General features: G+C 37.4%; 1 protein-coding gene across 2 annotated transcripts; it reads left to right on the forward strand.

Annotated features, from left to right (window-relative positions):
• The first annotated feature begins 57 nt into the window (after positions 1 to 57).
• On the forward strand, positions 58 to 24,647 carry Zup1 (zinc finger containing ubiquitin peptidase 1). Of its 2 annotated transcripts, none has more exons than XM_021660539.2 (10): positions 58 to 197; positions 1,798 to 2,367; positions 7,385 to 7,495; positions 8,148 to 8,269; positions 14,335 to 14,503; positions 19,511 to 19,699; positions 19,870 to 20,035; positions 22,162 to 22,313; positions 22,734 to 22,954; positions 24,139 to 24,647. In XM_021660539.2, the coding sequence occupies exons 1-10, from the start codon at positions 155 to 157 to the stop codon at positions 24,184 to 24,186; spliced, it is 1,791 nt and encodes a 596-aa protein (XP_021516214.1). In that variant the 5' UTR covers positions 58 to 154; the 3' UTR covers positions 24,187 to 24,647. The 2 variants fall into 2 exon arrangements, with proteins under 2 accessions (XP_021516214.1, XP_060229481.1); XM_060373498.1 differs by lacking the exon at positions 58 to 197 and adding an exon at positions 3,228 to 3,375 and having other exon boundaries at positions 2,246 to 2,367.
• Positions 24,648 to 25,113: the final 466 nt, after the last annotated feature.

Raw genomic sequence — 25,113 nt, forward strand, 5'->3', positions numbered from 1 at the left:
CAAACAAACAAAAAACAAAGCAACAACCGCAACAACAACATCAACAAAAACCCCTCACAAGTCCCAGAATGCACCACAACTCAGACCGATATGCAGCAGGGCATGCTGGGATCTCTCCTCTTCCCAGCCATTGAGGAAGGAAGGGCTGTGGTGGATGCGGTACTGCGGAGCGCTCTCGACGGCCCGGTTCTCTTTCGGTTAGCGGTGGGGCAGAGGACCGGGAGGCCCGCGGCGCTCAGGCGGGCTGTGTAGGGCGGTGGCGGGCGGTGGTTGGTTCCCGCGGTGGGAAGGGGCGGCGGTCCAGCCGTGGGGTCTCTGTGTGCAGGCCGGCTCTGGGTGGCGGCCTGTCCGGGTCTCTGCGTCCCACCGGTGGGACGTTGGTGCCTCAGAACTCTGTCAGATTCGGGCCTTCCCGCCGTCCCACCGCGTACCCAGGGGCTACCCCTTCGCCAGCCTTGGCCTATCTCACTTCCAGTGTATCCTTAATCTGCCATGTCCCCGGCCCCTGGAAGATACGAAACTGGACAACTTCATTCAAGAATCAGGAACTTATTTTCACTGGGGAAAATAAGTTTCACTTCGTTTCACTGGGGAGAAACGAAAAAAGGAAAAATGAGAGATTTTGTAAAGCTGAATTTAGATGAAGGGAATAGTTGCCCTCTGATTTCTTTTCTATTTAAATACGTGACAGCTGAATGATAGTGATTGCCTAAAAATTTTATTTTTTAATAACACCTTTGTATTAGTAGTCAGTATTCCATTAGCGCATCGTTTGATCGTTAATTCGTTTGATAGTGAAACTTCAGAGGGATGAGCTGTTAGCTAACGTAATGAAACCAGCGTCTATAACCCAGCTTCCTAGACGCTTGGAGTAAGTGCTGTACAACACCGTCTCAGCTTTTACCTTTGCTCTCTTCCGTGTGTGTTTGCCTTCCATCATTTTCGGTCTGTAGTAACCGATCTAGGGGTTCCATGTGTGTAAAACGATAGCAGTAGTGTTAAGTTTGACACATGTAAAGCTCTGAAGTAAATTAAGGTGCATTTACCTCTCTCCACCCATTCTACTACATGCAAGTAAATATGTTTATCAATAGTAGACTTCTGTTTTACCTTATCTTACATGGACAACTTATTAAATATACTTTTTTTTCTGTTCCTTGGACCAAACACTGGAATTTTGTTTTGCGAGATGGAGTCTCACTGTGAAGCCCTGAACTCACTTTGCAGACCAGGTTGGCTTTCAGCTCACACAGATACATCTGGCCTTTGCCTAAGAAGTGCTGAGATTAAAGGGTTGCAACACCATGCCTTGTTGAAATGTTTTATTCTAATTTTATTTTTTTATTACCTCTGATATCTTGACATTCAGGCACAGGTTGGATATACTTTATTTAAAATATTTAGGAATACAAGGCCAAACATAAAATTTACTTGTGTCATGTATATCTTGTATTTTCACCTGTATTTATATTTTCAGTGTGCCTCTGTTTTGACTGTCATCCATCACATGAGATTAGGCTCATATCCACTTGTGACACCATGTTAGAGCTCAGAAGTTTTGCCTTTTGTAGCATTTGGAGTTAGGCTTTTTGGGTCAGAGATGCTTAACCTGTATTTAGGTTTTGTTGGAGCTTAGAAATTAAGTGTGTATATTTAAGGAATGATAAGTACATTGAATATTTCTTTGCCAAAGCTAATACAGCTCTAAATACTCCAAAGAAGAGTCCCAAATCATTTTATGAAGTGTGTGTTTCTTTAGCTCTAACTATCCAACTTTTAATTTTGTTTTATTTGTAGGTCCATGTCCCACTATGCTTTCCTGTGACATATGTGGTGAGACAGTAACCTCAGAACCAGATATGAAGGCTCACCTAATTATTCACATGGAAAATGAAGTTATCTGTCCATTTTGCAAGTTGTCAGGTATAAATTATGATGAAATGTGTTTTCATATTGAAACTGCTCATTTTGAGCAGAATACACCAGAAAGAAACTTTGAGAAGCTAAATGCAGTACAGTATGAAAATTCAGACAGCAAGACCAACACCGTGCAGAGTACAATGGAAGTTAATTCAAGTATTCATTTGGCTTGTGCATCTAATTTTCCAAAAAATGCAACTCAGAGCCTTGCTACAGATGGGAATTTAAAACATGAAGCTTTTTATACAGAGAATATAACTGAATTTAAAAAGTACTTGAAGAGCAAGGAAAAGCAGTCTGGATTATCTGAGGTCCAAGGATCAATGTATGAAACAACATATAGCCCTCCTGAATGTCCATTTTGTGGAAAAATAGAGGAATGTAGTCAAGATATGGAAACTCACATGAAAACAAAGCACGCCGGTCTTTTAGAAGCTCCATTAGAAGGTAAAGTGTTCAATTTGTTTAAACTGTTATAAAAGCAGTAGTCTAGTTTAATATGTGGTATCCTAAAAGTTGGCTTGTTACTCCTTAAAAACGTGTGTTTAAGATTCAATTTATGTTCATAATATCGTTCACTTGCTGTCACTGCAATGTAAGAATACGGGAAAAATTTTGATATGGATATAAAATGTTTCAGCTAAATTAAGAGCAAATTTGGAAACTTACTAATTTTCAGTGAATGTACTCCCACCAACCCACAACTTCTGGACAGTCCTAGGGTCTGACTTTTAATGAATTCTCGTTTACACTCAGTGGCAATTACAGAACATACTGATACAGAGCTTCTTGGATTTTTTGAGACTCAAGATTAAGATATAGATAGGCTCTATCTTGGGTCATGTTTCATGAGTCTTTGAAAAACGTGTTCTGCCTTCTTGACTATCATTCAGTGTCTATCACTTAGATCCTGTTTATGTTCACATCTGTTTCCAGTGTTTATTTTCTATCTGGTGGGTTTTTGAAAAGAAATTGTTGGAATTCTCTTTTATAATTGTAACTTTGTGTATTTTTCCTTTTAGCTCTTTCAGGTTTGTTTTTACTTTATGTGCACGAGTGTTGCCTTGTTTCCATCCTTACACATGTAAGGATACTATATGCATGTGTGTCTGCTGCCCAGGGAGGCCAGAACTGGAATTACTGAACTGAACCTGCAAGAGCAGCAAGTGCTGAGCCATCTTGGCAGCTTCTTGTGTTTTGAGACTGTTGTTGGCTGCATAGGTTTAAGATATTAAGTCATTTTCTTATTGTTAAGCTTTAAGAGCCCTTCATATACTTTGGTTTGTTGTTATTTGTTTTTCTTATAGGGTCTCTCTGTGTAGCCCTGACTGGCCTGAAAATCCCTGTGTAGACCAGGCTGGCTTCAAACTCTATGAGATACACCTGCCGCTGCCTCTAGAGTGCTGTTACTAAAAGTGTGTGTCCCCACACATGTCTAGATATGTCTTTAATCAGGTAAGTACTTTGCAAATATTTTCTCCCTGTGTATGTATATAGCATGCATTTTTATTTTAATTATTTTTTACAAAGTAAATATTTTAATTTTAATGAAATTCAGCTTAATTTTTTCTTTGTGGATCTATGGTTGTATTTGAAAACTCACTGCCACTTTCTAAAAGTTTTTAGAGTTTTGCATTTTGCACTAAGAACTGTGACTTCTTTGAATTTACTTTTGCCAAAAAATTATAAATAGCCTTGAAAAAGGCTTAAAATCAGTGTATATTCTTTTTAAATACATTTTCATGGTTATCAATAATTCTAGTTGATATTCGCTCTTGCAATGTGTATGTTACTTTTTGGTATTCTTTTGTGTGTGTGTGTGTGTTTTAACCTTGGCTATACTGCACTTGCTTTGTAGACCAGGCTAGTCTTGAACTCACAGTGATCCACTTGCCTCTGCCTCCTTGAGTGCTGGGATTATGGGTATGCACACAGAGCCCAGCTCTTTTATGCATTCTTTATATTCTTTTATATATTTACATTTTTAATATTCGTATCCATCTATCTGTTAAGATGTCTTAGTCTATAGCTTTGAAAATACATTCTCAGTAGTATTCCTTGACTTAAGTTATTGTTCACCACTATTGCTTATCCTTTAATTTTTGTAGGGTTTACATTTTATTTGTGTTTGCTTTCCTTGTGGTGCCTACAGTGACTTTTTTTTACTCTCAAATAATAAAGTATCTACTTATGTTTTTCTTTCATAGACTTCTGTTTTGTTTGAATTATGTATGTTGTGTGTGCTAGTGTGTATTGTGAGGATTTGGAATGTAAAAGTATTGATTCAGAGCACTTTCTAAGGTATCGTATCTGTGAAGTAGTTTTGGTCTTCCAACTCCTGCTTACTCAGCTGTTCTTTACTACTTGTCTATTTTAATAACTGTCATTTTGTAACATCATTAATATCAGAGAGGACAATTCTTTGACTTATTTATTTTCTTAGGCATTCTCATAAGATCTTATCATTGGTGTGTGTGTCTGGTTTGTGCAGGTGCGCATGGAGTCCAGAGAGGGAACCAGAGTTATAACTGGTTGCAAGCCCACTGATGTAGTTGCTGGTGACCAACCCTCTGGTCTTCTTGAAGGGCAGCAAGTGCTCCTAACTGCTGAGATAGCTTTCTAATCCTTCATTATTCTTTATTTTTGCTTGATTTTTAGGACCATTTTGTTAAATTTCCGTGAGATTTTGGTTGAACTTTTGTTTGATATTAAGTAATAGTCCATTTTCACATCGTTTAGGTTTTCATTTTTATCCCTCCATAGATTTCTCACATTTTTCGTTGTGAGAAATAAAAATGAAAAAAGTTGTTCTTTTATTTAACAACTTTTGCAGATTTATAGAAGCATTATCAATCTTCACATATAGTTAAAGTTTTTAATCTTATTCAACTCTAATTTTGATGGATGTCCATTGATGTAGCTCAGTAGTCTAAATAGATGATTCATTACCCACTCCACAGGGAAATTGTATGAACTAATATAGGAACTACCACTGATGAAGATAGTTGATACTTCTCTGTTGGTACACTGATTCTCAGCTAATAAGTATGGCTTTGAATGGTTGTCATTAGTAGAGCAGCTGGGTCAATTTAAATTAGAGATGAATGATAGTGCCTGTGTATATATTTTATATAGCAGATTTTAGTGAGGCCAATGATTGGAGTGGAAGAACCAAAAGTGGTGAGGTAGAAGGATAGATAAGTACAAGAGGGAAGTTTGAATAGATTTCAGAGGTTAACAGATATTGGTGATGTTGATAAAGCAAGGATGTAATTACGCTATTGGGTGGCTGAATTGAAGTAAAAGAAAAGATAGCAGGGGTGGAGGTGGGGGTAGTTGTGGTGAAGATAAGGACCCATTCCTGTTCATATTGAGGTTAAGAACTAGGACAAGATATTTGTCCAGGTGCTGACATTTTCAGTAAATGAAAGTAAGTACCTAGTATTTAAGAAAAGATTAGCTACTCAAGTTTATAGTTTGATAATCTGGAGACTGACTAGTAAAGCAGAGGAGCTTTTGATGAAGGAGAAACAGTGGTTTGAAAGAGTGTGAAGGGGACATATTTTCTATTTCTAGGGCCATGCAGTACGATGTAGGAATCCTTTCTGTGTAGATGGGGCCAACCATAACCTATTAATACAAGAAGTGAATATCCAGAGGAAATTTTGGATTCATTGCAGCTGACTGGTGGCATGCTCTGATTTCTGGGGTTTGAAGCAGGAAGAGATGGAGATGAGAAAGGGTGATAACTTGCATTAGCATAGGGAAATGAATGTCCATAGTTAAGACTAAAGACACAAGACTCTGGCTACTAAGTGATTGGTAGTATTGGTGCTTATGTCAGCCTTGGTTGAGTCCGTGAACTAGAGATGGCCAGCCTGTGAGATGAAGACTTCTGGTAGCAAAGGAGAGTATAGACTGATGTGAGTGAGGAATGTGAGTTAATGTCAAGTCTGATTAATTCAGACTGGAAGTAATGAAGGGTTAGTTTGTTGTAATGTAATGATCAGATGGATGAGCAAAGAGTTCTGAGCCTTGGCTCAGAAACCTCTTACATTATCCAGCTTTGCTTATGGAAGCCGCGTATATCTCAGTGCTGTTTTGGAACATGTTTGGAAAGATGCAGTTCCCTGCTGAATCGCCTGCCTCAGCTTCCCAAATAAATGCTGAGTTTGTAGGCATGTGTCAACAGAGTCTAGGTTTGTGGATTCTGGACTACTTTTCTTGGCATAAGACTTCCTGTTGTGTTTTATAATTAATATTTAGTGATCATCTGTTACAAAAGTTTTCTGTAATTTCCTTTTCCAGTTTCTTCATCATGGCATTTTTGCATCTGTGTCAGACCAGGCCTTCCATGAATAACATGCTTAGTGCTTTCTCTTTGTATACATATATAATTACGAGCCCTTCTAGACCTGTTATCACTAGGCTTTAGGATTGCTGGGCTTCTTCTGTTCTGGGCTTGCCTACTGGAGTCATCTCTAATCTGTTCCCACGAAGGCAGCAGGCAATATAACTTAAGAGCTGATCTTTGTGCTGGGCACTTGAGTTCAGTATCTGCCCACTTTGCATGGTGAATACTGGAAATTCAGTACTCAAACCCTCTATCTAGATTTGTAGTCACTTAGTTTTGGTTTTCCTTTGTACTTTGCTTGTTTCAACCACAGATGTGAATGTTTTTTTTTTTGTTTGTTTGTTTGTTTGTGAATGTTTTTTTTGTTTGTTTGTTTGTTTTTATGGAGTAGTAAGAGATCTGTTCTATTACTGTACTGTACAGTATTATTGTACTACATGTCTACTCATTTTGTCTCTAGAAGCTGAAAAGTAGTTATTTTATTTACTTTTTATAATTACATACATTAACCCATTGTGCCTTTCTCACATCTCTGCATACTTTATCTCATCAACAAAAATTTAATTCTTGCAGATTAGTTGTTACCATCTAGTATATTTATCCACGACTGACATAGCACCAATAATGTTCAGAAAATACTCTAAAATTAATACATGTTAATTTTTAATAATTATTTTAGAATTACATATATTTGTTTTGTGCCTGTTGTATTTTTGCCATAGCACACTCGTGGAGGTCAGGGGATGACATTTGGGAGTCAGTTGCCATCTTTACCATGTGGACCCCAGATATCAAGCTCAGGTCATCAGGCTTGATTGGCTAACACCGTTTTCTACTGTTTGCTTATTTATTTTATTTATTTATTATATAGCTTTGGCTGGCCTGGAAATTAATGTGTGGACCATGCTGGCTTTAACTCACAGAAATCTGATTGCCTCTGCCTCCTCCTGAGTGCCACAATTAAAAGTATGCACTGCTTTGCCTGGTGACATGTTTAGTGCTAACTACAAGAACATTTTACTCATGTGGTAAAGTTGATAGTCCTTGGCATGGGGTGAAAAGTCTAATAATTCTGCAAATTAAACTAGCCTACTTTTATCTCTAATACAGACTGTCATCAACCACTCTATGACTGTCCCATGTGTGGGCTTGTCTGTACAAATTACCATATTCTCCAAGAGCATGTGGACTTGCATTTAGAAGAAAGCTGCTTTCAACAAGGTATGTTTATGTCTAAGAGTATTTTAATTTTTGCTTCCTAAAATATACATCTCCCTTTAAGGTTAATGATACAATAGATAGAGTCATATTGTTTAAAAGTAAATGTGTTCTTTAAATAATTCTCATGTAGCTGGGTAGGGCCATGTTCACCCAGAATATGAGTCGGTCTCTCCCTCCTAGTCTCCCTCTCTTTCCCCCCCAACCATATGTGTATGTGTATGGTATTTCTGTCATGTCCTCAGTCCTGTTTTACTGCAGAACAGTGAAACGTAGGGAAAAAGCTAGTATACAGAAGCCACAGACTAGAGTATTTAAGTTTCCCGGGGTCCCAGGGAGAGAGGAAGCAAACCTTTATGATGTTAACTGTTCAACTTGCTTGGGTAAAAACTGTAACTGTAATGAAATAGTTGGAGGTTGTGAATGTATATTTTGTATTTTTTATTACTTTCTCTTTTTTTTATATTTCTTTCAAAAAAGAATATCCATTAGTTGTGTTCAGAGGCCTCAATGAGAAGTGTCACTTAACCTTTCACATTATTTCTTAGCAGATAATACTCCAAAAAGTTGTAAGGATGCTCAAGTTAGCTAGTTAACAAGGAATGCTTGTTACAGCGTAAACACTGTGTGAATATTGGTTGTTACTCTCTAATAGGCATGGACAGAGTCCAGTGTTCTAGTGATCGAGAATTAGCTCACCAGCTTCAACAAGAAGAAGACAGGAAGAGGAAATCTGAAGAATCAAGACAAGAACAGGAAGAATTTCAGAAGTTGCAGGTACAAAGATTAGTAACAGTTTTATTGAATAGAGTTCTTATTTCCCAAATATGCTTTTGAGATATTTACATGGGTTTAGAGATGTGGTCTCACCATTAAAGGCTAAGGTTCATAGCCAAAAAGGTTTCTAACTAGTCTGTCCACATTATGTAAAAAATGTTTTTATCTGTGTACTTTTTAGTTTATTGAACACACACACACACATACACACAGTTAAAAGTAGCTATTCTTCAAAGCTGGAGAGACGGCTCAGTGGTTAAGAGTGCTTGCTGCTCTGACAGAGGACCTGAGTTCATTTTCCAACACCTGCTTTAGGCAGTTTATAACTATTTATAATTCCAGTTCCGGGGGATCATATTATATCTTCTTACCTCCATAGTCTCACACATGCGCACGCGCGCACACACACACGCATGCACATAAACATAGACACAGACATGCATGCACACAATAAAATAGCCTTTTTTGAGCACATTCTGTTTTGTTTTGTTTTGTTTTGTTTTGTTTTGAAGACAGGGTTTCTCCATGTAGTCTTAGCTGTCTTGGAATCACTCTGTAGACCAGGCTGCAGAGATCCACCTGCCTTTGCCTCCCAAGTGATAGGATGAATGCTCCACCATGCCTGGTTGTACTTTCTGTTTTTATTCATATCTTGGTAAATGTATTATTTTATTGTTTTCTCATATATTACATCCTGATTGCAGTTTCTCTTCCCTCTCCTCTCTTCCATCTCTCCCCCACTACCTCCCTTGTCCCCCACGTCTACCCCATCTCTGCCCACCCTCAGAAAAGAACAAGCCTCCCAGGGATTTCAATTGAACATGTCATATAACAGGCTGCAGTAAGACCAGGTACATACTGTCACATCAAGGGTGGATATGACAACCCAGTAGGAGGAAAAGGATCCCATAAGTAGGCAGAAGAGTCAGGGACAGCCCTTGCTCCTATTTTTAGGATTCCCACAAAAATAGCAAGCTACTTTGCTATAACATTTATGCAGAGGATCTAGGTCAGACCCATGCAGGCTCCCTAATCTCTGCAAGCTCCCATGGGTCCTGGTCAGTTGACTCTATGGGCCATGATCTCATGTTATCCCAGAGTAACCATTCTTGACTTTATGTGGTGGCACATCTCTTTAGTCCTAGCACTAGGGAGACAAAGGAAGGTAAATATCTTAAGTTTGAGGCTAACCCATCTCAAAAAAGAAAGAAAGAAAGAAAGAAAGAAAGAAAGAAAGAAAGAAAGAAAGAAAGAAAAGAAAAGAAAGAAAGAGCCAGCTCAAATTTGGAATAATCATTTTAGAGAAATTATGAGAAAGTCTTCACAGTAACCCAAAAGGTTTGCTATTTTATTTTTTGTTTTGATTTTCTTTCCTACCTTTAAATGAAGAATGAAAATAAAAGTGTTTAGTGATTTGCCCTGTGTTAGACAACTATTAGGTAGTAAAGTATACATGTAAAGCTATGCAAATGATGGACAGCTGGGGAAACTGTCCTGAGAAGCTGCCTGTCTGTTTACTTAAAACTTATTTTTTATTGTGTATCTCTCGTTAATCTTAAATTCCCTCACAATTTCAGACAGTATTTTAATGAATGTTCAAAGGCTGATGTTTTATGATGTTTGTGGCACATTTTCCTTATGTGAATGTATTGGAATAAACTAGCAGCAACTGAGTTTTTGTAATACATTAAAATTTTTAATGCATTTTTTTCTTTTTAATTTCTAACATGTGGACTATTGTTATTTGAACTGGTAATACCTTGTAGAATTTTAAAATGTCATTTGTGTTAATAGGATAGTATAAATATGAAGGGTTTATGAATGAGTAGATCTGAAAATGTTCCCAGATTTACATAGATCTGACAGACTTTAATATTGATATTATACATTTAGTTATCTTCTGTTTTATTCTCAAACATCTTATACATGACAATTTTCCTTGAAATGTCTTTTGGAAGATCTAATTTAGGATTCCTCCCCAACACACATGCACAATTCATTGGTTATTTATTTGCAAAATATTTTTCATATCAGAGTTCAGATGCAACCATAATAGTCTATAGAAACAACTTTAAGGGAGAAATGATTTTTTGACTCATAGTTTCAAGCCATCATGGTGAAAAACACATGGAGAAGCCATTCATATTACAGTGGACCAGGAAACCGACGGTATAACAAGAATGGCCCTGCTTAGTCCTGGCCTCTTTTTGCCACGGAGGTAACCTTCCCACAGGTTCCACAGCCTTCCAAAAGAGCACCTTGGTCTGGGCCCCACGGTTTCATGCTCAAAATCTAACACCATAAAAATGTACAAAGGCTTTTGAATATTGACAATACAATCAGTCCCTAACATTTAAAGAGGTTTTTTATTGTGTTGGTTGCTTGTTGCTGTGATCAGATACTTGACAGGAAGCAACATACAGTTTGCATGGTAAGGAAGGCATGGCAGGAGAATGGGAGGTGGCTGGTTACACTGTACCCAGTTAACAATGCTTATAGGCAGCAACAAATGCTTATAAATCTCAGTTTGTCCTTTTTTCATTCTGGAGCCCCAACCCACGAGATGGCACAGTACACATTCAGAGTGGTCTTCCACTTCAATTATCCAAATCTATAATCCCCAATGTTTGTTTCCATAGTAACTTTTATTATCTGTGTGTGTGTGTGTGTGTGTGTGTGTGTGTGTGTGTGCGTGTGTGTGTTTGTGTTCCTGTGCTCAATTCCATTGAGTGTATGTGGAAATCAGAGAACAAATTTGGGCAATCTTTTTCCCCTATGTGTTTCAGAGATCTAATTCAGGTCATTGGCTTTGCATGGCAAACACTTTTACACATTGGGTCATTCGACCAGTTCTCCATGCTGATTCTAAATCCCATCAAATTGGCAGTCAAAATGAACCATTGCAACTCTATCATTTGTCAATCTGACATCCAAACACATTTTTGTTTGTTTGTTTGTTTTTTGTTTTTCCAAGACAGGATTTCTTCTTGTAGTTCTGGCTGTCCTAGAACATGCTTTGTAGAACAGACTGGCCTCAGACTCAAGAGATCTGCCTGTCTTTGACTTTTAGAGTGCTGGGATTAAAGGTATATGCCATGACTACCCAGCAGACAAATCCTTTTAAAACATAATCTTCCAGAACTTGTCTCCACAGACTCATGGATACATGTATTCAGTCTAATTTCAAAAGTCCCCATAGTCTTTAATAGTTTTAGCACTGTTCAAAAGTTTAAGTGCAGAATCTCTTCTGACATGCAGGCACCATCTTAACTATAAATTAAATTCTTATAACATCAAAAAATCTTTCAAGCAATCTCATAATGCACAGTATGTTCTCTATGACTTAAAAGGATCTCATAGTCTTTAATAAAGTACTGTTCAAAAGTCTAAGTGCAGAGTCTCTTGTGAGGTTTAAATAGTCTCTTAACTGTCAGCCTCTATAATATTACAAAACAAGTTTCATGCTTCTACTATACGATAGTGCAGACTGGGTATTCCGATTCCAAAAAAGAAGAATGGAGACTTAACAAAAGAAATATCAGACCAGTGCAAAATTCAATGCGGCAGAGCAAGCACCAAATCCTGCAGTTCCATGTTAGGCATCTGGAATTCATGATGGAATCACTGGACTCCAGAGGGCTTGCGTTGTCCTGCCTTTTCATATTTGCTGCTTATAGCAAAAATAGCCTTTCTTTTGGACCATTTCTCTCTGTGCCTACAGTTTTCCTCAGTAGTTGTCCTGTGGTTCTGTCATGTCCAGCATCCTAGGATCTCTATTAGAACTTAAGCTTTACCTTCACAGCTTTACTCCATGACCTCTTGGGGCTTCCTTGCTGGGACTCTGCTGTTTAAGGACCTTGCCACACATTCATGGCTTCACTGGTTCTTTAGAACAGTGGTATTAAAATCAAATGAGTCTTCCCATCTTTCATGCCTGCAAGATCATTACCACTTTGACAACTCTAAACTTCTGCTGTCTTAGGATGGAGCCCTGCCTTTTGGACCACAGTTGCATTTAACCTGTGTGCCAGCCATGGGAAAATACTTTCTACATGATCGTTTTTGACTAGGGAACCCTTCTTAGTTTAGGCCCTCTCCTAATAAGTAAATTGTATTGTTTTGGTTTTTCATTAGATGGAGCCTTTAATGGATGGAATTAAGCTTCCATTCCTGTTATCTCAGTGCAGAGTGCCCATTTTCTCTCTTCATGTGTTTATCTCTTTACAGTTATCTCATATACTGGGAAGAGACACCATACAAAGGCAACTCTTATAATGAAAAGCATATAATTGGGGCCTTGCTTAGAGTTTCAGAGGGCTAGTCTATTACCATTATGATGGGGAGTATGAAGGCAGGCAGGAAGATATGCTGCTAAGAGCACCTTGATCTATATAGGAAGCAGACAGAGGGAAAGAGCCTGGGCCTGGGCTGGGCTTTTGAAACTACAAAGCAAGTGACATAACTTAAACAAAGCTATAACTACTCCAACAAGACCCTACCTCCTCATTCTTCCCAAATGGTTCCATTAACTGGGGACCAAATCTTGAAACATATGTGCTTTTGGGACCATTCTCATATATATATATATAATATAGCATATATTGTACACACACACATATACATATGTGAGTATACATATTCCCTGCTAAGCCTGTAGAAGTCAGAGGAAAACTTCTGAGAGTTGGTTCTCTCCTTCCAGCATGTGGGGCTCAGAGTTTGAACTCAGGCAATCATGTTTGGGAGCAAATACTTTCAGCCAGGGGGCAATCTCACCCTGCAGCAGCTTTAATACTTGCTTTATCTGTAATTTAAAACTAACACTTTTCCTTGCCAAACTTCACATTTTCAATGCTGTGTTCTACCTTGTGCTCTACTGTAGACCTTTATACAGGATATAAGCTGTAATTGCAATGCAGTCTAAATGCCATCTCGTCTTGAAATTTCCTTACTTGTCCATTAATCCTGAATGAACACCAGTGAAGTTCTTAGGACACAAACAGGACGAAGCCACATTATTTGCCAGAATATGTCCTGAATGGCTTCCAGCCTAGTTTGTCTCTGAAACCTCCTGAGGTAGGCCTCCACTGCTTACATTTTTTCCTGGCATCTAGTTCTTCCACTTTATCAGATTGGGCTTCTAAGCCCTGCTTACAATATTCTAGAGCTTTTTAAGCCTGGAGTTTCAAACTTCTGCAATCCTCCTCACAAACCAGGGCCAAAGGCCTAGAAAATCTGCGGTCAAGCTTGTTATAGTAGAGATTTACTCATTGGTCAGCTTCCTTGCATCTTTTTTTTTTTTTTTTTTTTTTTTTGCTTTGATCAAATAACTGACCAGAAGCATGTTGAGGGAGGAGGGTTTACAAGTACAGTATAAGCAAGGTGTGGCTGCTGGTCACATTGTTTTCACAGCCAGGAGGCAGGAAGAGATGAACTACTTTATCCTTTTTATTCAGCCTGTGATCACACACTATGGGATGGTACCATATTTAGACATCCCCAAAAGTTCTGTTTCATGGTGATTTGAAATAATTTCAACTTGGTAATCGAGATTAACCATAACCATAACATAACAACTTTCCAAGTAGTTTCGATCTCAGGAAGCTTATGCATGAAGGCAGTTTATATATTTGAGTCTCTCAGTCCATTTTGCAAAGACACTGCTAATCATGTAGCATGACTGTGTGATTTATGAACTAAGTGGGCCTTACTGGATCAGCACTGGGTCAAAATAGAGCAAGTTCCCATGAGTACTTTTATAACTAGCAGTTATCTTTAGAATTTTACTTTTCTCAATACCTTGGCAGGAAGATGGGTCTTTCATTTCTAATCTACAAGGAAAGCAACTAATTATTTATAAGAACTATAGAAGCTTACAGAGACATTTCTAATTATTAAGTTATAGATGTATGCTTTAATTTTCACAAAAATCTTTACATTTACTTGTTTGAAAAATCCATAAGCCAAATTACTTCAACATACATTTCCAAAGAAATAAAAGTTATAAGTTTCCATCTGGTTGAAGTACAGGGACATAAAAATAAGTTATTTGTTTTTATGTTCAATAGCGGCAGTATGGTTTAGATAATTCTGGAGGATACAAACACCAGCAGCTACGACATATGGAGATAGAAGTAAATAGGGGAAGAATGCATCCATCTGAATTTCATAGCAGAAAAGCTGACATGTTGGAATCAATAGCTATTGGTATTGATGATGGAAAAACAAAAACTTCTGGTGAGTGCTTAAATCCAAGCCACGGTTTTACTATTGCATATTCCACTAGAGTAATAAAGCCATTGAATTTGATGAATTGTCTGTCAACAGTTTATATAGTTGAAGGTGAGATTGTATGCACACATATATTTTACAAAACATTTTAAAACTTCTAAACTTGTACTTTCATAGTAAACAGTACACTTAAAATAATTTGGTTTCTATTGTATTAACTAACAACAGTGCAAATGAACCTTCTGGATATTTTTATATTTTATTAGCATATATTAATTATATATAGTAGTGTTTTATTACGATGTTTTCACATATGTGTACTATATTCTGGTTGCATTCACTACCACCCCATGATCCTCTTTCCTCCCACTTCTGCTGCTCCCTTTCTCCTCTTCCCCGTTGGTGTCTACCACTACTTCTTGATCCCCTCTCACATCTACTTTCATGTGCTTTTTATTTGTTAAGGTTTATTTGGTTTCGTTAAGGGTTGCTTACAAGAACATAGATGAAGGGTTATTTACAGGAGCGTGGGCAGGAAAAAAGGTGTGTTTCCTGACTCCCCAGCCTCCAATAATGTTAATTTTCCATAGATCCTAAGAGAGGAGAGGAGCCATATGAGTTCCCATCTAGTCATGCTTTAATGTCTATAAATCCTCAGAGGTGAGTCCTTGTGGATATTTCTTTTCTTTGTGACAGAGTGTTGGCAAGCTCAGTTTTCTTCAGATAGTTACTGCTGCTGACTTTGAAAGCCAGCAGCCATACATGCCCAGAAGACAGCATTCCACATTTCACCTCTTCCTCAGGCTCTGCTGTTTTAACAACCCTCTCTTCTTTGATGGTTCCTGAGCTTTGGTGGGGATGATGTAGATAACCCAATTAGGACTGAATATCAAATAGTCATTTGTTCTCACTCAGTTCTTTCACTAGTTACTGACACCAATTACCAAAAGAATCTTTTCTGACCAAGTGTACAACAACACTAATCTGTGGGTGTTAACATGAACGTTTAGAAGTTTGATAGGCATATCATGTCAACTTTATAAAACTGTAGTAGTTTTCCTATTAGGGTCTGTGAGTTACCTACCCAGAGAGGTTTGACTGTGTTACAGTACCAGACAAGACTTCCTTCTTGTGGATACACCTTCAATCAGTCAGAAAATCCTTGGTTACCCCAAAGAAGTCATCTCACTGAAACTTTATCTTAAATTATTGCGTGTTTGGACACATTACAGACACATAATGTAAGCCACATGCAAAATTTTACATATCTTCAAGCCACATTAAAGAAAAAAAATAACAAAACTGTAGAAGCATTTCAATTTACAATGAATTATGTGTTGATAAATTCACTATAAGCCAAAAATACAAGTTGGAAAACAACAACAACAAAAAACTACTGAACTCTGTATCTAAACAGCCATTAGACTGTGTTCAGTCTGCAGTCACCTTTCTACTATGGTGACTGACTGGAAGTGCTCTGTAGAAAATAACTTGTTACAAATCTATCCATAGCTCATATGGTTTCTACTGAATGTATTGCTTTGGCAGTAAAGTTTACAAAACTCCCGTTGAACTATCTTAAGTCTAAATCCCATCTTCTAATAGTTTAAACCTAGTGTCTATTTCAACATGTCAGTATTAAGAAGGGTTTTTGCCTATAGGGGTTATCATGCTCACCTCACAAAAGCTATTAATTGAAATATTTTAATTCATGTTATATTTTATGCTTTTCAGCACCTTTCAGTTGGATAAGTCAGTTCAAATGCTTGACAGCCTTGTGTGTATGATGGCCACCCTATTGCTAATTACATTTTTGGATACCAAAAGCTTTGTATACATCGTTGCTTCTGGGTCCAAATGAACATTCTTATGTAGTTGACACTTACAGTATATATAACTTTCTTAATAGTAACAATTAGATCTGCCTTATTCAAAATGGTATGTCTTTTTTTCCTGGTGAGTGGTTTGTTTGTTTTGTTCTTTTCAGTTATGTTTTTGTATATCGATTAGGATACTAATACAGTTTATATGGAAACAGTTGAATTCCCATGACTAGACTTCTTTTTTTTTTTATTTTTATTTTTTTTAAACAAAACCCATTACCTTATAAGCGGTACAGGAGCTGTCTCTGACATGAACTCAGTGGCAAGCTCTCTAATCACCTTCCCCTAGAGGTGATGAGGAAGATGATGTAGCCAGCCTTGATGAGATCTGATAAGTTAGGGTCAGATAGAAGGAGAGAAGATCTTCCCCTCACAGGGGACTAGGGAAAGGACATAGAGGGAAAAGAGGGAGGGTGGGTGGGACTGGGAGGAGACGAGAGGGGGCTCCAGCGGGGATGCAAAATGATAAATTGTAATAAATAAATATCTAAATTAAATAAAAAAGAAAAGACTTCTGGGGCTGGAGAGATGGCTCAGTAGTTTAGGGCCCTTGTTGCTCTTGGAGAGAATCCAGGTTCAATTTCCAGCACCCACATGGTAGTGTACCACAGCCTATAATTCCAGATCCAGGGGATAAATATTTATTTATTTATATTCATATAAATAAATATATATGTACAAACACACACACACACACACACACACACACACACACACACACACACACACACGTTCTTACTATGTATGTTCAGGCTTCCTGAAACTTGCTTTGTAGATCTGGCTGTTTTTGAGCTCACAGATACCCACATGGATCTGCCTCCCAAGTTCTATGATTAAAGCCATGCACTGCTCTGCCAGACCTATATATGGTTATCTTTATATAGAAGTTTCAAATTTGAATATAATCAAATTTCTTAGGTTTTCTTTTTGGAGGGAAGTTTGAAACTCTGTAGCAAAGGCTAACCTAGAACTCATTAGTTAGCCTTGGTTATCCTCAGACTTTTGGCAGACCTCTGCCTCTACTTTCTAAATGCTAGAATTACTGGTTTGCCCACACAGCAAACCTCTCAATGTTTGTCTTTAATGTGTGTGTTCTGTTTGTCTTCAAAAATGGAAAGTTTTTTTTTTTTAAAGATCACAAATGTGTATTCCTTTATGGTTCTTTAAATATGCTGCATTATTTTTTTTTCAAAAATATATTATGGGAATGAAAGTTTCACCTGCAAGTATATTTGTGCACTTACATGTCTGGTGCCCGTGGAGGACAAAAGTGGGTGTCAGATACTCTAGAACTGGAATTACAGATGTTTCTGGCTACTACATGGGAATCAAACCTGGATCCTTGGAAATGGTAGCCACAAGAGAGCTCTCCAGTCCCTATATTTAAAATTTTAATCTACCTGGTATTTCTTTGTTTTTGGGGTGGAAGGCAAAGTGGGGCTCTAGGTTTTTTCCCCCTTATTTATAATGATGTTATATTTGAAAGCACTCATATATGATTGAAGTAGTTCTTTCCCTGACACCACTTATTGAGTCTGTTTTTCATCTGCAAAGCTGTCAGTCACCCTGGAGTTTGTGTTCCAGGTGGTTTTCAGTGGCCCAGTGTAGGCACTGGGAATGGAATCCGTCTTTTGCAGGAGTTGCAAGTGTTCTTCTCTACTGAGCCGTCTCTCCTGTCTCATGGCAAAGAGTTTTACTTTTTTGTTAATTATACAAGTGTCTATTAGAACAATCACTTAATACTCCTTTATATATTTACAGCCTTGTAGTTTAAACAATAAAGTGTAATTAAACAAAAGGTAGCTTTTTGAGAAAACAGCCAAGGAAATTTAGGAATTAGGAAACTACTTCTAGCCCAGCATGGTGGTGCACAATTGTAATCCCAGTACTCGGAGAGGCAGAAGAAGGTGGGTTTCTGTGAGTTCGAGGCCATACTGGTTTAATGTGAGTCCAGGCTACACAGAGAAACCCTGTTTCTAAAATACAAACAAACAAAACAAAAAAAGAAACTACTTCTGAGAAATTTTTTCATTAATGTGGTTGTATGGTATCATTGCTAAGATAAAGGTTACCAGGAAATAAAGTATTCCTGTCTTACCTATAATAAGGATGCTAGAGTATGCTTAAATATATTACTTCAATTACAGGTTTTCCTTTTTCCATTCTTCAAGGACTGTCTTAAATCTTGATCTCATCCAAGTTGACATTTATCTTTCTGTTTCTAGAGGGCCCATTCCATGACTTAATACTGTTTAATGTCACTTCATCATTTTTCTCTATATCTAACCTTAGTACTCAGTTACAAGTTATTTTCATTGTTATTTTTCTTGAATATGAGTCTAATTTAAGTTTAAAAAATTTATAACCAATTTCTGTTCTTCATGATAGTGGGCATAGCTTTAAATACTGGTTACATGATTATTTTTGTTTTTTGTTTGTTGTTCTGTTTTTTTTTTTAATCTGTCTCCCCAAAGACATATTTCCTTGTATCTCATTTAAATAAAATACTAAGACAAAGCAAGAACTGCATAAAATATATCATGGCCCAATATCTTCAGATTTTTTAAAGGAGACAAAATATACACAAAGAGCTGTAATGCCCTGCTGTGACAAAGTATGACTAGATAAGTAGGGCCAGGGAAAAATAAATGCAGTGATTATTCTTAAGAATTAGACAAATGTAATTTGAAGGTGATGTCTGGTCCTTAAAGGATTCTAAATAGAAGAAGAATGTTCTAAAAGGAAGAACTATATGTAACTTGTCCTAAAACCTGCTTCTAGCATTTGTAGTCTAGGGCCATTTTCTAAGGATATTGTCACATTTATTCTTTTTTGCTTAGCATTTACCGTACTGTTATGTATAAAAAGTATAATACTAGGCCTGGAGAGATGGCTCATAGGTTAAGAGCACTGGCTGCTCTTCCAGAGGTCCTGAGTTCAATTTCTAGCAACCACATAGTGACTCATAACCATCTATAATGAGATCTGGTGCCCTCTTCTGGCATGCAAGCAGACATTGTATACATAATAAATAAATAAATCTTAAACAAACAAACAAAACAATAACAAAAAATTTTAAAAAGTATAATACTGAAGTTTAATTAAGGGTTCTAAATCTCTTCTATTTTAGGAATTATTGAAGCCCTCCATAGGTATTATCAGAACACTGCCACAGATGTGAGGTGTGTGTGGCTTTCTACAGTGGTGGATCATTTTCATTCATCTTTTGGGGACAAAGGTTGGGGTTGTGGCTATAGAAATTTCCAGATGCTACTTTCATCGTTACTGAAAAATGATGTATATGGTGATTGCTTGAAAGGTATGTAAAGTATTATTGTCATATTGAGTTTATGATATACAGAAGGTATTAGGAATAAGTTTCTTAGAAACTCTTGTGGGTTTTTCTAGTAGAGTATATGTTACTACATGATCTTATTGTTCAGTATATTAGTACATTGTCTTGTTACTTATTTGCTTATGTAATTTCAGGTATGTCAGTTCCTTGTATTCCAAAAATTCAGTCCATGATTGAAGATGCATGGAATGAAGGTTTTGATCCTCAGGGAGCCTCTCAGCTTAATAACAAATTACAGGGAACAAAAGCCTGGATTGGAGCATGTGAGATTTATACTCTTCTGACCTCTCTGAAAGTAAAGTATGTACCTGCAAATTCCAGTTAATATTATTATATTCATTTGCAAACTGTCAGCATTAAATTTAGTATGATTAAAGTTAGCAACTGTTCTAGCTATTTTTTCATGCTCTGATAAAATAGGCTGACAAAAGGAGCTGAAGGGAGAAAGGGCTTATTCTGACTTTCAGTTTCAAAGGCTACCCTCCATTGTTGTGGGAATCAGGGAAGGTGTAGTGGCAGAAAGCAGGAGACTGGCTGTCAACGGTGTCAGTAGGGAACCTGCTCTCTAGGTTAGGGCCTGCCTCCTCCAGCGAGGCTCTTCCTCCTGCATTTCCCACAGCCTTCCCAAACATACTACCAGCTGATCAAATCTAAGGTGAGCTTGCAAAGGACAGTTCACATTCTAACTACAGCAGAAACCATAACAGTTTTGAATATTTTGGAGATTTCATTGCCATGAGAGACAAGGATGGACTGTTTAGGCAGAAATTTAAAATAAGATATTAAATGCTTTTGTTTATACTTAAAATAGTTTTGAGTAATATAGATGTGAGCCTACTTTAGCACTTATTTATTCAAGATGACTAAAATGAAGGAAGTAAACCACTGTAGCCAAACAGTACTTACATTGATGTAGAGGTATGAACTCCGACATATTTTTTTTTTCCTGTGTGTCCTGTCCTTTACTAGTAATGTCTGTAACTGGAATTGAAGAAAATTGAAAGTATTCAGTATACTTTTTACATTTATATATTTATTTTTTGGAGGAAAGTATTTAGAATTTTTTTTTTTTTTTTGGCCCGGGAGACACAAGAATATTTTTGACTTGTAGAAATTATTACTACTGGGAATTAAAACCAGAATTCATTTTTTTTATTTTTTTTAAATAAAGATATACAAAAACTTACTGATGGATTTTTTAAATATGTTTGTGTTTACACTGTTATAAATTAGCTGAGTAGAAAAAATCCTGGAAGTAAGTTTGTTTTCAAATTTTTAAAAAGTTTACTGTTTGTAAATTATGTGTATAGATACATATTTGTGTATATGTGCACATGAGTACAGGTGGATCCTCTGGGGCTGGAGTTATCAGCCAATTGTGACCAAATGTGGATCTTTTCTAAAAGTAGTATGTCCTTTTAATCACTGAGCTGTTTCTGTAATCCCCTAAGTTTTAATTACTATGTGTGTTTGAGTGTGCATGTGGAGGTCAGAAGACAAATTTGTGGAGTGATATCCCCTTCCACCTTAATGTGGGCACCAGGGATTGAACTCAGGTCACCATCCTTGCACAGCAAACACGTTTACTCATTGAACCATTGCACTAGCCCTCGAGTCAATTTCTAGTTGATCATCAGGGCTAGAGGCATTAGAATGAAGTGGCAATGTCCCAGCTTATGGCACATGAGTTTATTTATTTATGTATTTATTTATTTATTTTATTAATTACAGTTTATTCATTTTGTATCCCAGCTGTAGCCCCTCCTTCATTCCCTCCCAACCCCACCCTTCCTCTCTCATCTCCTCGTATGCCCCTCCCAAGTCCATTGATAGGGGAAGTCCTCCTCCCCTTCCCTCTGACCCTAGCCTATGTGGTTTCATCAGGACTGGTTGCATTGTCTTACTCTGTGGCCTGGTAAGGCTGCTCCTCCCTCAGGGGGAGGTGATCAAAGAGCAGACCACTGAGTTCATGTCAGAGACAGTCCCTGTTCCCATTACTAGGGAACCCACTTGGACACTGAACTGCCATGGGCTACATCTGTGCAGGGGTTCTAGGTTATTTATATCCATGAATGGTCCTTAGTTGGAGTATCAGTCTCAGAAAAGACCCCTGACGGCCCATGAGTTTTAAAAGTCAAGCAGGGAGGCTTTTTTATGTTAGGAAATCTTTGTAACCTTTAGCTCATCCATCAGTCTTACTATGAATGATTTGAATAATTTGAATTACTATAGTGATTTGAATAATTATTTTCCCCACAAAATGGTTTCTAAATAAAGCGTAAAAATATATTTACTTTTCATTCCTTCATAGGGAAGTAATGGATATATGTTTGTTCTAGATTAAGATTTTTTTTGTTAGAATAATTGCATTTTTTGCGAAAATTTGTAAAATATCCTCTAAATTATCTGCTCTGTCAATTGTTTAGGTGCCGCATTATTGATTTTCACAAGTCGACTGGTCCTTCGGGTACACACCCTCGCTTATTTGAATGGATATTGAACTATTATTCTTCAGAGAGAGAAGGGAACCCAAAGGTTGTGTGTACATCTAAACCTCCCATCTATCTCCAGCATCAAGGTGAGGAGATCTCACACACACCACTGCACTCTTTTAAGATAGCAGATTAGCTCTTGCTTAAACACAAGTTAAGATTTCAGTAGTAGAGGTGATGGGGTGGGCAGCTGTGACTGATTGTCAGAGCTACTTTTCATTCTGGTATATTCTTCAGGAACCCAACTTCTTGAGACTTTTGCACTTCCTGTCCTCTTTTTCTGGTCCACTGCTCTCATTATTCATCCCTTGTTCTCTTTCAGTCTTTACTCACTTGTCACGTATATTAAGCCTTTCCAGAACACACAGTGAAAGTCTGTGTGTGTGTGTATGTGTCTCTTCTATGTGTTCTAAACACATAGAAGCCTACACTGAGACTACAAATGTATGTATAGTTATAACTGTGTATAGATGTGACATATTGACTGTTATTTATACATTGACTAGGTCACAGTCGAACAATTATTGGAATTGAAGAGAGAAAAAACCGAACATTATGTTTACTAATATTTGATCCCGGATGTCCTTCTCGAGAAATGCAGAAACTATTAAGGCAAGACATAGAAGCTAGTAGTCTGAGGCAGCTGCGGAAATCTGTGGGAAATCTGAAACATAAGCAGTACCAAATCGTAGCTGTAGAGGGTGTCCTTTCACCAGAGGAGAAACTTGTAAGTATCTCAGTATTGGCTGAAGTCGTTTAAATTTTTAGTTAAAACCAGTGTTATCTTGTTTTATCACCTCAGAACTCATTCTGTCTCATGAAATGACAAATGCATAATATCACCGAGTTTCTGAAATGGACATTTTTAAATTTAGATGGTACCTAAATGTCTTTTACTTGCTTAACTCATCTTCATAAAAAATTTTAAATTGTAAATTTAATTTTTAATGTCAAGTTAGTGATGAGCAACAGTAAAATGGTTATAAAAATAATCCATTACTTAACTCATGTGGTCTTCTAGTTATACTCAGTTCTAGGATAACTTGTCTTTATCCTTTATAGTAAAGTGATGAGTTTCAAATTATTGAAGAATTTCTAGGTATTAGAATACCTTCACTGAGGTTATGAGCTACAGCTACATCATAGCACACCAAGCCTAAAAATGCATAAGACCCCAGAATCTTAAATTTTTATTTTTATCTTATTTTTAATTGCATGTATTTGAGTGGGATTGTGTGTATGAGGGCAGTGCTCACAGAAGCTGGAAGAGGGCATTAGAGCTGGATTCCAGGTGGTTGTGGGCTGCTGGAGGTGGGTGCTGGGAAATGCATTTAGACCTTCTGCAAGAGCGCTGTGCTCTCATGACCACTGAGCACCTCTCCATCCCAAGAGCTGCAAATGTTATGAGAAAATAGAAAGAGTACTTATTGAGTACCTCATATTTGTTTCCCTCTAAAGACGAGGGTGAGTACTTGAGAGGGACATGGGAAATAACAAGATCGAGGGGAAAGAACTAATGTATAAAATAGGAGGTAGCTACAGCTAAGTTTTAGGGCATACTTTTCCACTAGGAATTTTCATTGCTATCTTAAAATATCCAGGCTTAATTTTCCACATTAAAATAATATACAGAATTGATAAGATGGCTCAGCAGTCAGAGGTACTTGCCTTCAATCCTGACAAACTTGATCCTCAGGATCCATGTGGTATAAAGAGAACTGACTTCCACAGTTATGCAACTTCATCTGTGTGCTATGGTATATGTATGCCAATACATACATACATACATACACACACATGTACACCAATAAAAAATAAATGTAGCTAATTTTTTAAAGTGATAATATAGCATAATTAATTTCTAGATTATAATCAAAGCTCCTTTCTTTTTTTTCTCAATTCTTTTTCAAGGCCAGGAAACAAGCTTCTCAAGTGTTTACAGCAGAGAAGATTCCTTGAATCAGATATTTCTGTGGTTTTGTAATTATCTTTTTTCTGCTACTGATACAGTTGAATTTGATTTTGCTTAAGTCCTTGATATGATATTTAAGTAATAAATGCCTGTTATCTTCTCCACATATTATCGTCTAGTACTTAGTTGAATAAAATACCTTGTTTGCATTGTTGGTTTTGATTGCTGATCCACATCTCAGAAACTTGTCTTATAGTTATAAGCTAATGTGAATTACTTGTGTTAGCATTCTTAGTACTTAGCATCTTTTAGTAGGTTTAATTTAAAATGGTTGAGGCAAGTACTGTTATTATTATTATATAACTTTTTATTGATTCTTTGTGAGTTTCACATCATGCTTCACAGTCAGGCTTATCTCTGTGTTCCTTCTTGTCTACCTCTCACCCTTGCAACCCACCAAAAAAAAAACACAAACAACAGCAACAATAAAATCAAAGCATGGAAAACATCTCATTGTGGAAGTTGTAGTATGTTACAGTGTGTCCCACAGCATATCCCTCTGTCCACACATCTTCATTTGCAAATGGTTATTACAGTGAGCTATTGCTGTGTTCAAGATCTCTAGCTTCTGTGACACTGTCTATATCACAGATGATACAGATTTTGGGGTGGGCCATCTTAGAGTTCTGGATCTGGGTCTGGGTAGTCGCACAGCTGGTTAGCCCACTGGCTCTCTCTTATCTGAACCACTAGGGGAAGTTCTCTACCACTGCTTAGGTTAGACCACCCAAGGCTGCAGTCAGCAGAAGGCTGAGGTAACTCTCTTGTTCTCTTCCTTTCCGGCGGGCTCACCCATGCCTTTGCCATCAGGGCCAACCCCACTGTCTTGCCCAGCGAGGTGTAGGGCCTGCTCTCTTGAATGTTATAGCTAGTGAGAGAGCAGAGATAGCTCTCCGTCTCTAATGCCTTTGGAG

Source organism: Meriones unguiculatus, chromosome 20, assembly GCF_030254825.1.
Source record: "Meriones unguiculatus strain TT.TT164.6M chromosome 20, Bangor_MerUng_6.1, whole genome shotgun sequence".
NCBI lineage: Eukaryota > Metazoa > Chordata > Mammalia > Rodentia > Muridae > Meriones > Meriones unguiculatus.

Coding starts and splice junctions, on each gene's coding strand:
- Zup1 (XM_021660539.2), top strand. CDS start 155: ATGCGGTACTGCGGAGCGCTCTCGACGGCCCGGTTCTCTTTCG. Junction 2,368..7,384: donor TTTAGAAGCTCCATTAGAAG/GTAAAGTGTTCA, acceptor TCTCTAATACAG/ACTGTCATCAACCACTCTAT. Junction 22,955..24,138: donor TTTCACCAGAGGAGAAACTT/GTAAGTATCTCA, acceptor TTCTTTTTCAAG/GCCAGGAAACAAGCTTCTCA.